Source organism: Ostrea edulis, chromosome 6, assembly GCF_947568905.1.
Source record: "Ostrea edulis chromosome 6, xbOstEdul1.1, whole genome shotgun sequence".
In the NCBI taxonomy this organism is placed as follows: domain Eukaryota; kingdom Metazoa; phylum Mollusca; class Bivalvia; order Ostreida; family Ostreidae; genus Ostrea; species Ostrea edulis.
This window is the reverse complement of record NC_079169.1, coordinates 72,079,011-72,095,264: the sequence shown is the minus strand read 5'-3', so window position 1 is coordinate 72,095,264 and position 16,254 is coordinate 72,079,011. Positions and strand designations below refer to the sequence as shown.

The 16,254-nt window shown below is 35.4% G+C and overlaps 1 protein-coding gene across 2 annotated transcripts in view; it reads left to right on the top strand.

The window, feature by feature from the left end:
* The first annotated feature begins 922 nt into the window (after window positions 1–922).
* LOC125647937 (diacylglycerol kinase theta-like) overlaps window positions 923–16,254 on the top strand; it is a 43,097-nt gene continuing 27,765 nt past the window's right edge. Inside the window, exons 1-4 of one of the 2 annotated variants that reach the window (XM_048874807.2) lie at window positions 923–1,322; window positions 9,857–10,039; window positions 10,187–10,281; window positions 15,438–15,572. In XM_048874807.2, the coding sequence (XP_048730764.1) occupies window positions 1,106–1,322; window positions 9,857–10,039; window positions 10,187–10,281; window positions 15,438–15,572 (630 nt within the window). In that variant the 5' untranslated portion in view covers window positions 923–1,105. The remainder of the gene's footprint in view (window positions 1,323–9,856; window positions 10,040–10,186; window positions 10,282–15,437; window positions 15,573–16,254) is intronic. The other variant, XM_056140673.1, reaches the window with a different exon arrangement.

Here is a 16,254-nt window from a genome sequence, read left to right as displayed (position 1 = left end):
TATATATATATATATATATATAATATGAAATAAAAGATGACAACACGTTTCTGTATGGTTTATTATATAAATACAACGTGTTGTCTATTTTATTTAATACTAGTATTTTACCTATTGATTACCGGACACCGAGGCAATTTTTCATATTCGGATATATATATATATATATATATATATATATATATATATAAAAGGAGCCATGAATAATCACTTGATGAACCTGCTTACAAAAACCCAGATGAATTCAAGGAGTTCGAACGACTGAACGAATTTTAACGAAATACGGGTACTATAAAGGCGAGGCGAAACTTACAAGTATCATAAACGATACAAATATTTGTTCAATATGACGATACCTACATGATAATTATATGTTCTAAGTTCTATTTCAGAATTTCACAACTATATTTATTAAGATTATATCGTAATTGTAAACATTCATAAATTGCAGACATTGAGTTTAAATTCATTTCCAGACAATTAATTCTATTCCCACTGTTAAAAATCAATAATGTAATTAAATCATTCATGATGTATATTTTTGTGGAATGCTCTTTATAACTATTTGTGCTGTATACTTCTAAAACCAGCTCTATATGGATTTCTGTATGGTTTATTATATAAATGCAATTTATTGGAAATATAACAACTAATATTTTTTTCCTTCATAGAAACTATATTCATGCCATATACCGCACGTTGAATGATTTATTATATCATACAGTTTACATTGACGTATATATCTTACAATTTCATAAGTGTAATTGTATGTGTTTATGAATGCGGAGTTTGTTTGTTTGGATTGAAACTAAAAATGACAGTTTTGCGATATATATAGGCCGAATAAGCATAAAAAAATCGATGTTTCAGCCTCAGCAGCAATATGAGCGTGGAGCTTCGCGGAATATTTTCATCAAGCCTCGATTTGGCTATCCATCCTCATTTCCGTGATTTGGTTGTTCTATAGAAATGGTGGAATATTTCACGAAAATTTTCAATGGTGTGACATCTTCCTAGCTGTCACGTTAGCTATGTGCACGTTGGCAAGTCGTATGTTGGACGACGTATTTCTTCCTAACTCACGGTTTCAATCAGCGTAGTATACATGCCATGTATTCGGTTAACTAGACGAAGAGTGTGTCTTTCAATGGAACCTACAGTGGATGGTGGAGTTGTAGAAGAAGACAAATCCGGCTTTATGCTTGAAAATGAGCAGGGTCATGGCCATTCGTTCATTAAAAAGACATTTCACAAGCCCACCTACTGCCACCACTGCACCCTAATGCTATGGGGCCTGATAGGGCAAGGATATGTCTGCGAAGGTAAGAACTAATTTATTACGATCGCAGATTAGAGTTTTCAGTTGCAGGTGCAAATATATCGGAAGAAACAACACAGGTAAGTATATTTTGATTTAAGGTATATCTTAATGAATCTGAAAGGATTGGGATGTGGTAGATTATTTTTTTTTGCAGGGTAGGCAGGCTCTCTGTAGTTGACCGGTGGACGCGGTACGCTGATACATTTCCCCAATGCTCGCGATCAATAGACTATAGCGCTGGTGTACTGACAAAATAAGCAGCTAATGTAAACATCTCGAATGAAGCCTCATCGCTCGCTGTCAACGATTTTTCCTTGCTTAGACCAAGTTGAGTGAGAGAGAGAATTATGCACAAACATGTTGGGCATATCTTCACATCATAAGAAAAATAAAATAACTGGATTGCAAGCGATCTTGGCCAAATATCACGCTCATGGGATGTGTTTTTACATACACATTTTAATTCTAACGCCAGAACAGATCTATATTTAAAAGTACGCGTGATCACATTAAATTTTGCAATAGGCCAACAATATATTGATCTAAATGTCAAGCAAATTTTCTATCTTGCATTATAACCTTCACATTCACTGGACAGATCAATACACGGATTCACATAAATTTCAATACAGTGAACCATCTGTGCATACATGTACATATGTGCTTAGTATGATAAGGATGTGTTTTCATGGTCATGGCTTTGGATTTTTCTTCTTCATATTATTATTAAACAAACCCATTGTTGATGGAAAGGTCAACAAGTACAATGGCATTCACTTTCCCCCTATAACAATTTCAAGTTCCAATTTTAATACACATTTATCTTGCTTAGAAAATATATTTTGATATACTTTGAAGAATTGTTTTAAAAAGAAAATATGAAGTGATGTACAATTTGATAGAAAGAGAGTTCTTAATTTTTTTAAAAGCTTGAATGAGGGTCTTGTCTTGATCAATGTGTACATTGTTTATATAGGCCTACATGTGTCATGTTACTCCAAAAAGTACATAATAGATATTGTATTTATTAGACGTGGCGTTAGTTTACTAATCGAAGGCATCTAGTATTCATCCTGTCTGTCTGTCCATGCTATGACTTGCTTTTATTAGCTCACCTGGGTCAAAGACTCTCAGAGAATTTCTGAGATGTCGTTATTGTTGATTTTGTTATAATATGATTATCTTCTTTTCACTCAGAAACTTAAGAGTCAGTTTTAACCAAACTTAACACGAAACATCAATTTTGTTTGAGTAAATGACCACACCCTTTTCAAAGGGGAAATAATATAGAATTTTTAAAAAATTGGATGTAACATTTTTAAAGTCTTCGCAAGAACTACGGGGCCAATCTCAATCATCAAACTATGAACCAGTCTTTGTGATTAATGTTTTTTACTACAAGCCCATCAGGCAAGAAAGAGTGCAAAATTTGGTAGCCCATATAAAATTTTACTAGCCCGAATGTTTATTATGTAAGAATCATTCAACTTGATTTGAAATTTCAAGTTTGAACAATTTTATTTAGTATTGCAAGTTGTAGAGAAGAGTTCTAGCCCTCTTTCAACTTCTAGCTGTCATTTCACAGTGAGATTCTTCAGAATCTCCGATATTCTGATTCTTCTAGTTTTACATCATCACTCTCATCCTAATTAAAGTAAAAACTAGGCTTATTAAGTAATGCTCACACATTCTGAACATCTGAGGCGGCGGCTTGCGGTTTTTACTTTTGGGCAAAATGTTTACGCCATTTACGTTTTTCATGTTCTCTTACAGAATCAATTCTAAAAATTATCCGAGCCGAATATGAACTTACAATTTGCAACACCAGATGGGCAGATACAATATACGAGACCGTCCTTGGCAAGAGGGCCATTTCTCCTCCCAAAGACGCTGTTCATTCTCTTTGTCGCTTTGGTTTCTCATACTTCTTAACGCCAACTTTCTCTACCTCTCTTGTAAGAAAGGGTTGTTTCACGGATTTCCTATCAGGAATTGAACCCTAGTAGCGGAATCATAATCCCCGCCGAAAATATGTACTGGCCCAACGGGCATATGCGTCAATAATTTTTGGTAATCCAATCCAGATTTTACAAGCCACAGTCACTGGGCTACCACTTAATTTTGAAGACTAGTGAACAATATATTCTTTGGTAAAGAAGATTCAAGTTTGTTAATTGAAGGGTCCACACTGCTTTCAAAGGGAAGATAATCAATAATTATGAAGAATTGGATATTATCTTTTTCTCGTTGACAAAAACCACTAGGCCAATGTCAACCACATTTGACACATGTCCTTGGGTGAATGGGATTCAAGTTTGTTTACTTGAAGGGTCACACTGTGTGAAGGGGAGATAATAAGAATCATGAAAAATTGGATATTTCAATTTAAAAATCTTCTCAAGAACCACAGTGTCAATTTCAACTAAATTTGGCACAAAGTATTCTTTGGTAAAGGGCCTTTAAGTTAGTACAGATGTAGGGCCATGTCTCTTTTCAATGGGAGATAATTAGGAAATAGTGAAAATGAGATGGGCTCAGTGGAAAATGTTCCTCTCTTGATCCACTGATATAGAATTCAAATTCCTGGAAGTGATAGCCCAAGGGCTGAGAATGAGGCTACAAAGGGGAATTAAACTTTCATAGAAATATGTGGGGAATCCACTTTTAAATCTTCTCTGGAACAGCCAGACTACATTATACATTTCAAATGAAAAAGAAAGCATCCTCATGCAAATTCAGTTTTAATACTTCAAATTCAATTGGTTTCCCAGTGTGCTTTCATCGATGCATTTTTATGCAAGTTTGAACCATGCCAAGGTTTAAAAATAATAGTTTCTTGAAAATGGATCCTCTGTCCTGATGAGTTTCTACAGATACTTTACCTGGGTGACCTTTTTAGGTCACCTGAGTAAACTCGGATGACCCTTTAATTAAGGCTATTGCAAATGGTCTGGTCGTGGGTTGTCAGTCATCCGTCGTAGGTTAAAAATTAAACATTTTTAACTTCTTGATAACTACCATTCCAATTCTTTGCAAATTTGGTATGAAGCATCTTTAGGATAAGGGGGACACAAATTGCAAATTTCAGTACTCTTGCACCCCTGGGGGCCTTGAGGGTGGGACAAAAACTGCCAAAAATTGACAATTTTTCAAAAATCTTCTTCTCTACAATTACATATTTTTAATTTCATGATCCCAGGGGGTAAGGATTTGGTTTCAGAGTAGGGCCAAAATTATTATAGTGATTATCGTCTTTATCATTTCAAAGACTTGCCGATATAGTATTTAAAAAAAATAAATTCATAATTAGGAAAAGCAGAAAAGGATGTACCAAAATTTTGAATTTTGCAACCCCAGGGTTTTGCATCTAGGACGTGTCCAAATTAATCATATCGGGGGCAGATCCAGGAATTGTGGTTACGGGGGGCGCCATGCACTTTATGAGGCAGTGGGTACAGGGCAAAGCCTTGGTGGGGGTCCAGGGGGCGATACCCCCAGAAGCTCCTGGATTTTACAGATTTTATGGGGCTTGAAATATTTCTCCTATTAAGTCATTTTGTACTATTTTCTACCATTTTAATAAGATGAAATTAATAAAAATTTCCCAAATTTTAAGGGTTTTTTGGAAAAAATTAAGTTCTCCCAATAAAGTAATTCAAGAAATCAAAGGATTTTGTCATTTATTGCTCAGGGAGTGGAAGAAATTATTGCTTCTTTTATAATTTATTACATTTTCCGAAACAAGATACCGCGATTTACCTTAGATTTGAAAATTTTAGGGGTGGCGCGCGCCCCCCTCTAAATCCGCCACTGCATATTGTGTTAAATGTTACATAATATTGTATTATGTAAATCCTTTCATCAGTGTATTAGGCACTTTCAAGGGCATTGAAGTTTTAAGAACAAATCCTGTTTGATACTTTAGCTGAATTTTAGAATTTAACTTCAGATATTCAGAATGTTCAGGAATTTTTTTCTAGATTCAGTAGCCCTTGGTATTAGTGATACTTTTAACTAATACTTAGGTGACTGATAAGAACTATGGGCCTCTTGTTTTTGTACATAAGAAGGTAAAATATAATTGAAAAAACTTCTTCTGAACAGTACATTCAGATAATGTGCCCCCAGGTAAGACTGGGCCACAATGAGATATATAGACTTTAAAAACCTCAGGAGCGTTAAAGTTTCATTTTTAAAAAAATCAATGAAATAATTTTTCTATGATTGCTTTATGATAACATGTTTTATATATTGATCTACAAATTTCAATGTATTATGTTATCATTTGGAATCAAAAGTTTAGAAATCTATTCATGGGTGTCGGTTTTAATGCTCCCACCACGAATAGTTGTAGTTTTCTGGACTCCCCCCCCCCCCCCCCCCCCCTCACCCACCCAACCTCCCAATTGCTTGTGTAGTTACAGAGGTTATGGGGTAGATTTTTTAAATGTAGTTGTATATTGACAAGTTACAGATCAGTTTCGATAGACCTGCTTTCACTGGTCTTTTGGCATTGAAACATTTATATAGTTGACAGTTTTCTGGGCTTTTTGTTTTCAATATTATTGCAGATATTGAGCTGAGATTTAGTGTTCAGAAAGTTGTATATAGTTTCAGATATTGAGCTGAGATTTAGTGTTCAGAAAGTTGTATATAGTTTCAGATATTGAGCTGAGATTTAGTGTTCAGAAAGTTGTATATAGTTTCAGATATTGAGCTGAGATTTAGTGTTCAGAAAGTTGTATATAGTTTCAGATATTGAGCTGAGATTTAGTGTTCAGAAAGTTGTATATAGATTCAGATATTGAGATGAAATTTAGTGTTCAGAAAGTTGTATATAGTTGCAGATATTGAGCTGAGATTTAGTGTTCAGAAAATCGTATATAGTTGCAGATCAAGTGTAAAAAAAATTCACTCAAATTGTCCTACTTTCAGCAGAGTTGACTTTGACCTTATTACTTTCTTGTAATTATGTCTCCCTCTTCCAATCCAGAGGGAGACATATTGTTTATGTACTTGTGTCCGTCCGTGTCTGTGTCACAAAATCTTGTGAACACTTCTCCTCCTATATATTGTTGGTACGGGAGGATCCAATTATTTTCCTTAAAGTTATAGTGGATCTAAATAGGGTAGAGGATGTAAAATAGCTTGTGAACACTTCTCCTGTATGGCTTATCGGATAGACTTGAAACTTAATTTGTACAATTCTTCATTGCCATTGGTAGATGTGCATATTGTCAGTACGGGAGGATGGATCCAATTATTTTCCTAAAAGTTATTGTGGATCAAAGAGGGGTGGAGGATGTAAAATAGCTTCTGAACACTTCTCCACCTATATGGCTTATCTGATAGACTTGAGGATTTGTACAATGCTTCAATGCCATTTGTAGATGTGCATATTGTAGGGACAGGAGGATCCAAGTGTTACCCTTAAAGTTATATTGGATCTGAGGGATGGAGGGTGTAAAATAGTTTGTGAACACTTCTTTTCTTATATGGCTTATCAGAGTTCATAATGTCGATGTTCCTGCCCAGCCCCCATGCTTTCTCATCCATACCATTCAGTATATTAAGAGGACGAGGTTTCATTTGGGGAGCTGGGGAAACATTGAATAATAGAAACCGTCATCAAAGTTATTGGCTGAAAGATAAAGTGGGCGTGGTCAAAACAACGGGTGAATAATTTACATTGGGATCGAAATCCAGAAATAAAAGCAAAAGTTAAACCGGAACTACCACATTATAGATGAGAAGTATATAGTTTGTTCTGATTGATGTAGTTTCTGCAGAGTCATGGCTCTTTCACTAAAAAAAAATAAAATTTGGAGAGTTTGTAGTTTTGTTTTGAGCTATAGGTGTCTCTTCTGAAGAGGTACAGATTAAGTTTCATTCCTACAGATGGACTCTCAGCAGATTTATTGGTCCTTAGACTTAAAATGAATCCTCAACATTCAGTATTCAAAACCTTTTTTTCACTATGTTCATGTATTTACTAGTTAGGGCCCCGCTGTATGGCAGTAGAGAAAGTTGACTTTAAAATTTTTTAATATTGATAAGACCATTTCACTTTCTATTTCATGAAATAACTGAGATTTCATAGGTATGGAGTAAATCATTCTGTTCATCTGCACTTTCTATGGGATATGGTAACTTAATTATATTTCCTTGGAAATATTTTCATAACTTTTGTATATATACATGTGCGTAGCCAGAAAGACAATGAAGTGTACCCAAAGTACGGCAAGGGGTCTGGGGATTCAGGGGTCGAGCCCCCCCCCCAGAAGCCATTTACCCATGAAATCACTTTTTTGTGCATAGAAACCTTGGTTTATTGTCAATTTTCAAAAACAAAAAGAATTCACAAAATTTATTTTCTAAAGAGTTTTAAAATGCGAACTCATTTTGTCTTCGACTGATATAATTATATAATAACAAAGATTATCTGAAATCCGTCTACTACATGTACATATATGATGTTGACGATTGCAGAAGAAAGACAAATGCATATACATTGTATACTTTTAGAACATGCGATGTTGTCCTTTAATAATGATTTTAAATTTGATTGAATGGACATTATAATGTTGATTGAATTATAAATTGGAACTATACAACGCAAAGTTAATTTTGAGGAATAGATATTCTAACAGCAGATATTCTCTCTCTTTTTCGATGTATACACGGTTGCGTACTTGCAAATAGGCAGCTACAGTGTATGTGCCTGATATATAATACTTCGATTACGCAGAAAAGATTAATGATTTTCTGGCTGTTTTGGCTTTGTCAGTACAGAGTTATGGGACTTACAATTTCTTTGATGCGCAATAACATGATATTACCTGAGAAGTGTTTAATAGAATTAAAAGGTAATGCTCCGACTAAGAAGAGGAAGACCGTTTTTGTCCCACACCGCAATGCGAAAGGGGACATAGAAATACTGGTGTCCGTCCATCTGTCCGTCTTTGTGGATGCAACTCCTCAGGATCCGATGAACGGATTTTGTTCAAATTTTGTAGGATTGTTAGTCTTCATATGTAGTTGATCATATTGCACCGCCATTTCAATTTGACAAATTTTACAGGAGTTATGGGAATTTTGTGCTTCAACCTTTTTTTGCTATGCGTAGCAATCTTGTCAAATTTCAAATATTGGCTTTGTTTCAATGGAGTTAAGGGACTTTGAGAATTTTTTGTATCAAAATGTAGTAGATTCTAGGCTTTGTCATTGCGATACTGGTAATGAATGCCTAAGGTGTTGTTAATCTTATTTTCATTTCTAATGAGTTTATTTTCAAGTCTTTAATCATAGTGTAGTTAGGTTATTTCAAAGTCATCACTATAAAATGTAAAATAAAACAAACACAATGTGAAGTACAGACCTGCTACTATAGTAATACTTGTCTGTACCCTGAAACTAAGTTGTTTTTATGTGATTTTACTTTCCATGAACTGGTGAAGATATATAAAGCCTAAGTCTTATCCATAACTAAGTAATTCAGGGATTGTAAAGTTTATGAAAGTAAGAAGGGGTCTAGTTTTACATATCTTCATGATATCTTGTTTTAGTGATTGATTGATTGAATATTGTTTTACGTCCCTCTGGAGAATATTTCACCCATATGGAGACGTCACCACTGCCGGTGAAGGGCTGCAAAATTTAGGCCTATGCTTGGCGCTTACAGCCATTGAGCAGGGAAGGATCTTTATCGTGCCACACCTGCTGTGACACGGGACCTTGGTTTTTGCGGTCTCATCCGAAGGACCGCCCCATTTAGTTGCCTCTTACGACAAGCAAGGGGGGGGGGGGGGGGTGGTGGTACTGAGGACCTATTCTAACCCGGATCCCCACGGGGGATTCACAAAGAAGATAAGCAGGAATATATTTCCCAAATCAAAAAGAAGTGTTGTACTTCGATGCTGTAAACATGGCCATGGTAGGGCACTACCACACTGTAAAAAGTTAAAGTGAATTCAGTCATAGTTGCTCAATCTTAGATTGTTATCCCATTGCAATTCATTATGACAGGGAATACAGTGATGTGTTGGTTTGTGTAATACTAAGTACACTCTAGAAGTTGCTTTAATTTTTGTTTGATTGATTTGATACTTCACATAACCCTATCAAGTTTTAGGTTAAAAGGTCAAAAGTTTTGAGGGGACTAGAAAATGCAAACTCCAAAGGGATGCCCCGCCTTGTGGAGATCAAGATCAAGGTAGATTCAGTGGTTGATGTTGCTTCTGGAGGGCATTTATATCGTTATTCTGACTTGATGTTGCCTCTGGAGGGCATTTATTCTGACATAAAAAATATGAACGATAACAGTGTATCATGACGCGCAATATAGGAAAGAAGAAGATTTATTGCTGGAGCAGGAATCGAACCTAGGTACTCAGGTGCTCTAACCGCTTGAGCTATCCAGGATGATATTGATACATTGTCCATATAGTGCTAACTACTACAATGGAATAAGTGATACAGCAGATGAACTAAGTATTCTATAATATGTGTAAGAACATAGCCATTATTTCTTTTCAGTTTGCAACTTTGTGGTCCATGAGCGATGCCTGAAATTCGTCGTGTCAGCCTGCTCCAGTATTGCTACAAACCTGATCAAGAATCCTGTAGCTCATTGTTTCTCAACACCCTCCATCTTCAAACGCAAGTTCTGTGATGTATGTCGCAAGCGTCTGGAGGACAGTCCTGCGATCAGATGTGAATGTAAGTTCCTTTTTAAACCCTAATTTCCTCTTCATTTCATATACCGTTTCTGACAATTTGATAAGCAATTTAAACTTATACTTTGAATGAAGAATTTCTTATTGACAAAAAAGTTGAGAATTTCAAAGAAAACATTTTTCTTGACAGTGTGTGAATATTATGCCCATGTGGATTGCCAAGACTTTGTGGTCAGCAATTGTAAGGAATGTGCCACCTACACTCCTGACAATGATCGTGTTGGCGTATGTATCAAATATCAATACATGTACATGTATAGTTCACCTGAGCCTAAGGCGCAAGGGAGCTTTTATGAACAAAGTTTGTTGACGTCATCTCTCTGAATATTGGAGTGTGTTGCAACTTTCGTAAGTGAAAATAGCCATTTTAAAAGCTGTGATGAAATAAACATTTGAAGCTTTCAAATATATTTGTTCAAGTAAAAATCTCCCAAGCTATTAGCTTAAATTCATCAAGAACATAACAAGGCTTCATTTGTGAACTGAATATATGGAATTTGCAAGGATTGTTATGCAGTATGAATTAGATTTTTATACGCCTGTCTTTAGACGGGTCGTATTATAATATAGCGATGTCTGTACATCCATCCATCCGTTCGGGGTTTTCTCTTTATAATTTCATTTCCCTTTCACATATCATGCTGAAACTTGCTGTGTAACTTCTTTGTGGGTCACTCTAGACCATACTGCAATTTTGATCCATTTCGATCTTTTTTCCAGGAGTTTTGCCCCTTTATTTGGAAATTATTATTATATGGAGGGTACATAATTTGTCCGCCCTACTCCTCCCATAGTTTTCAAGTGAGGACCTTCTCGTTTGTATGGGTATTGGAAGATGTGCATGTGGGATGGATTTTGATTTTTTACAATTTTTGAGAAAATTACAAGTTGTTGAACTTGTCTATTTTGAAATTTATATTCTATGGAGGGTACATAATATGTCTGCCCAACTCCTCCCACAGTTTTCAAGTGAGGACCATCTTATTTTGTGGAGTGTTTGTATGGGTATTGAAGATGTGCATCTGGGGAAGGATTTTGATTTTTTTTCCATTTTTGAAAAAATTACAGGTTGTTGAACTTGTCCATTTTGAGGAAATCTAGATTTTTAAGCTAAGACCCTTTGTTCATATGAAAGTTTGTCACAGCCTCATGATGGCTAATACTATCTGAAGCAAAGTTATACAAATTATAGCGCATGAAAAACACCCTATGTAAGCATTTCACGGACGTATTATGTACCGTTTGCGGTACTCTTGTTATTATATGATCCCCAGGATCAGGGAGGCCATAGTATGAGTGAGTCCATATAGTTAGGAGTACATTGAAAAATTCTTAAATGAAGATCCTTTTAGGTAACTCTATACTCGCATTATTATCTGATAAAAGTATAGAAAGTCCATTTATTTCCATTTATTAGAGTTAAAACTAATAAATAATCAAAGAAAATATGTAGGTCATCTCACTTTTCAAGATGCGAGACATACATAAACAGAATCATATCAACGTCAGAAAATTGTAATTTTCTTTAAATAGCATTATCAAAATTTCACAAAAACGGGTTGTAACGATAAGATGATATTTACAACAATTTCATGAAACTGTTTCTCTATAAAGATATACAAAATGTCTAAAAAAAATAGGGAAATATATCGCTTAATGGACATAAATATTCAATGAAAATGGAGTTATTTTCCTTGGATTCAATATTATGAAAATATCATAGATTATTCAGATATAACTTTGGCTTAATTTTGAAATATTTCATGTCTAACAAGATTTTTTACAATAACTATCGGAAAAGATTCCAACAACATTATGTTCGTATCATGCATATATTGAGTTTGCAAAATCTTATGATGTCATGAGGGTAGAATTTCAATTACTTTAAAAACAACTGGACTACAATTTTTCAAACGAATATCCAGGCATATTCTTACAGTGTATAATCTAAATGTAATTTGTTGAAATATTTATGTCTCCCCACTTCCAGTGGGTAACATATTGTTTTTGTACTTTCTGTCTGTCTGTCTGTCTGTCACAAAATCTTGTGAATGCTTCTCCTCCTATATGGCTTATCAGAGAGACTTCAAACTTTGTACAATGCTTCATTCCCATTTGAAGATGTGCCTATGGTCAAGACAGGAGGATCCAATTATTTTCCTTAAAGTCATAGTGGATTTAAGTGGGGTGGAGGCTGTAAAATAGCTTGTGAACACTTCTCCTCGTATATGGCTTATCTGGTAGACTTGAAACTTTGTACAATACTTTATTCCCATTTGTAGATGTGCCTATTATCGGGACAGGAGGATCGAATTATATTTCAAAAAGTTATAGTGGATCTAAGAGGGGTGGAAGATGTTAATATAGCTTGTGAACACTTCTCCTATATGGCTTATCAGATAGATTTGAAACTTTGTACAATGGTTCATTGACATTTGTAGATGTGCATATTGTTGGGACAGGAGGATCCAATTATTTTCCTAAAAGTTAAAGTGGATCTAAAAGGGGTGGAGGATTTTAATATACAGTAAAATATCTGTATCTCGAATATGGTTTATCTCGAATACCCCGCTTAAGTCGAAGTCGACCGCCGGTCCCGGCCGTTTTCCCTATATAAATGATTTAAAAAACTTCTGATATTTCGAAAACGGTAATCTCGAATACTCCGCTTATGTCGAAGTATTTTCAAGGTCCCATACCCTAAATTCACCTGGTTTATCTCGAAGTGCAGTCAATTTTATGCTCTGCTTACCATACCTGGCTTCGTTAAGTCACACATTCACACCCGCGGCTACATCAATTATAATTAATGACCGCTAATCCACGCTCGCCTTTTCCGGGTAGACCCAGGTCGCAATAAATGGTTCAACAGCTTGGGTGATTAGTGAAGCCTTCCAATATCACGGCTACAGTTCACCGCCAATTATGAACTAACACACCCGATTCCAGGGATGGTGTTTTGAATGACACACGCTCTATCATTAACATGTGGGTTAGATAAACGCACGAAATCGTCAAAGTACACTTGAAGGTAATGCTCTTAATATAGATAATGCATTTAATAGTACACGCTTCATCATTAAAACTAGTACAGAGAAAACACGAAAATTTATTTAATAAACATTTAAAAGTTTGATTTTTTTAAAAATCCGTCTTTTTGTTTCTTACGTGATAGGTTCTTTCATTACAGCGCAATAACTATACATCCCAGTCGAGCCTGGACATCAGTAAACTTAAAGTAAGCATACAGGCACGATCATCTTAATTTTGAAACACATTGTGAATTCAATTGGATGTTTATATATATTAAAAAAAAACCAAAATGTTTGTCTTTGAAATTCCACAATATTAATTTATCAACTTGTATTAAACTATAAGAAACGGCAACGGGGTTTTTGTTTATAATGCAAATCCCATACTATGCATCAAATATCCTCCTTCAAAAAAAATATCCCAGATCGATTTTGGATATCTCGAACCCCCGGATATCTCGAAGTTTTTTCGAGGTCCCTCGGACTTCGAGATAGAGATATTTTACTGTATATCTTATCTGATAGACTTGGGACTCTACAATACTTTCATGCCATTTGTAGATGTACCTATTATAGGGACAGAATTGGATCCAATTGTTATCCTTAAAGTTATAGTGGATCTGAGGGGTGGGGAATTTAAGATCGTTTGTGAACACTACTCCTATGTGGCTTATTGGAGTTCATAATGGCTATGTTCCTGCTCATGCTTTCTCCTCCATATCAATACCGGGAGGTTTCATCTGGTGCACTTCCAATTTGGGGAGCTGGGGAGACATTTATTTTTCATAAAAACATATCTAGTTTGACTATTGATCATGTTCATTCAGAACGGAACTACATTATATACTGTAAACCAACTTTTATTTGTGTGCGAGAAAATTTCACGAGATCATCACAGTCGCAAATATTTCTTGTCACGAATGAGTCCTTGCGTCTTTGTCATCTGTAATGAAAAAGGCTGGATTGCAAAAATTACTTGCTATGATCCAGTTCATCAAAGGTGAATCACGATGAAATAGCCGTGAATAAAAGTCGGTTTAGTACATTTGTTGCTCTACAGATAATTATACTACAAGTGTATGGCAAAAACTTAGAAAATACTGTATGAAATTAAGATTTTTTTGCAATGAAACTGATATTGATCCCAGTTTTAGGATTTTGGAATTTCAGTATTGTAGGTCATTCATGATTGGTCCATTTGTTAGGTCTGTTGAGCAATGCATTTAATATGATGTTGTAAAGGTGTGTTACAACACACATTGTCCTACATTGTCAAAATTATTTCAAGTGATTGACACTGAAAGAATCTTTCTCTAAAGAATGAAAAGGATCTAAAAAACAAAACAGTTTCAAATTTGTCAACTTAGTCAACTCATGTTTAAATGCAAGGATCTGTCTGCTCTCATATTATCCCCTCACATGTAAAGTTGAAGGGAATATAATGTAACAAGAAGGGAAAAAATGCAACAGACCAGAGTGGGATTCAAATCAGTCCTCCTGAAGATATGAACCCTCTGAATCCCTAGTCAGGTCCAGAACTAACCGAGATATCTGGCCATTGTCAATCAAACTTGCTTGACTGTCTCATTAGTAAATGGGGAGTGGAGTGGACTGAAAACCCTTGGTTATTGAAGATGAGCTAGATGCACCTGGAACAATACAATGAGCATGGTTCCATGCCAGATATCAGTTTATGCTGGCTATAGAGAGAGGAGGAGAGGAGGGGAAATGCTTTGAATCAGGAATTAATTGGTCATGGTCATGTATTTCAATTGTTTAGGGTAGCCCACTCTTTGGTGCCCCTGTGTTAACATTATTTTTCTTGGCTGTATGGGGACCTATAGTGTGGCTTCCAAAGGCCTTTCCTATTAATCACAAAGTGTGGTAGTGAGTATAGTGGCCCATGGACTTTCTTGTAATATTTTTGTTTTAATGTGAAGGAGGAAAATGCAGCAAAAGTTTTATCCTCAATGAGAAAAAATACTATTTGCCCAGTCTTTAAAGCAAGGAATGAATTTATTAAAAGCTTAATCAAGTTGATCGAATGTTTTGTGTGCTGTCTGTCCATTTATACATCTGTCTGGAATAAATATGGCCACTGTGGTATCTTATTGGCTGGCACACTGTATGTTTTTCAAAAACGATTGCCATAGCTATAACGTGTTGTCCCTGGATAATTGAAATTCTAAGAGTGCAGTCACATGTACTGGTTATTTTAGATTACTTTTCCTGAGGGACTGCATCTAAAATCAAGACATCATGGTATATTGATTTCTAGTTTACTACAAGATTTCCATGCCCTCATACCTGTAATATTTTCTAAACGTTGTACTTTCTCTCAAATCACAGCAGCAGAATATCGTGCAGTACCACCACTGGAGGGAGGGGAACTTGCCTGCCAACTCGAAATGTGTTGCGTGTAAGAAGACTTGCTGGTCCTCTGAATGTATGGCCGGCATGAGGTGTGAATGGTGTGGTGTCACGGTATGTAGACTTTGTGTACAACACTGTAAATGTGGAAGTTTATGTGTTGGGGTTATTTACACTAAGTATGCAATTTTAAGATTTTTGTGTAAATTATTCCCCATGTGGACTATTGTTATAGTTATGCTATTGATTGATGACACTGACATTGCATAAGTAAACACTACAGATTTTTTTTTTTTCATTTCATTTTATTCAGGTGTGAAATATCACAGAATGTCATGATTGCAAATTTAAAATAACACATTGAAACCTGGCATAATCTATAGCATCATTCAGTTATAACAATTAAAAAGAATAAGTGATTGTATGAATAACATGACATATGATGATATAATAACCCAAGGATAACCCATAAAAGCTTAAATTAGCTTATTTCCAATGGGGTCCTTTAAGATAAGATTTGCGAAGGAAATACTCATGATTAACAACATGTGGACATGTCAACGTTTATAGCATTCTAAGACTAAAAGTATGTTGTGTTTGGTAGGGATGAAATGATTCAGTATCGATACTGTTCAATATAAACGCTCGATTCAATGTTCAATTTGTTGCCTTGATCTTCGGTTCGATTCGGGTATTTTAAATTGGGTTTGGTAAAATACAGTGCGCTTGACCTGTGCTTATCATTTTTGCATGCACGAGGGACTGTTATTAGCCTCGAGTCTGTTTGGAAACATTT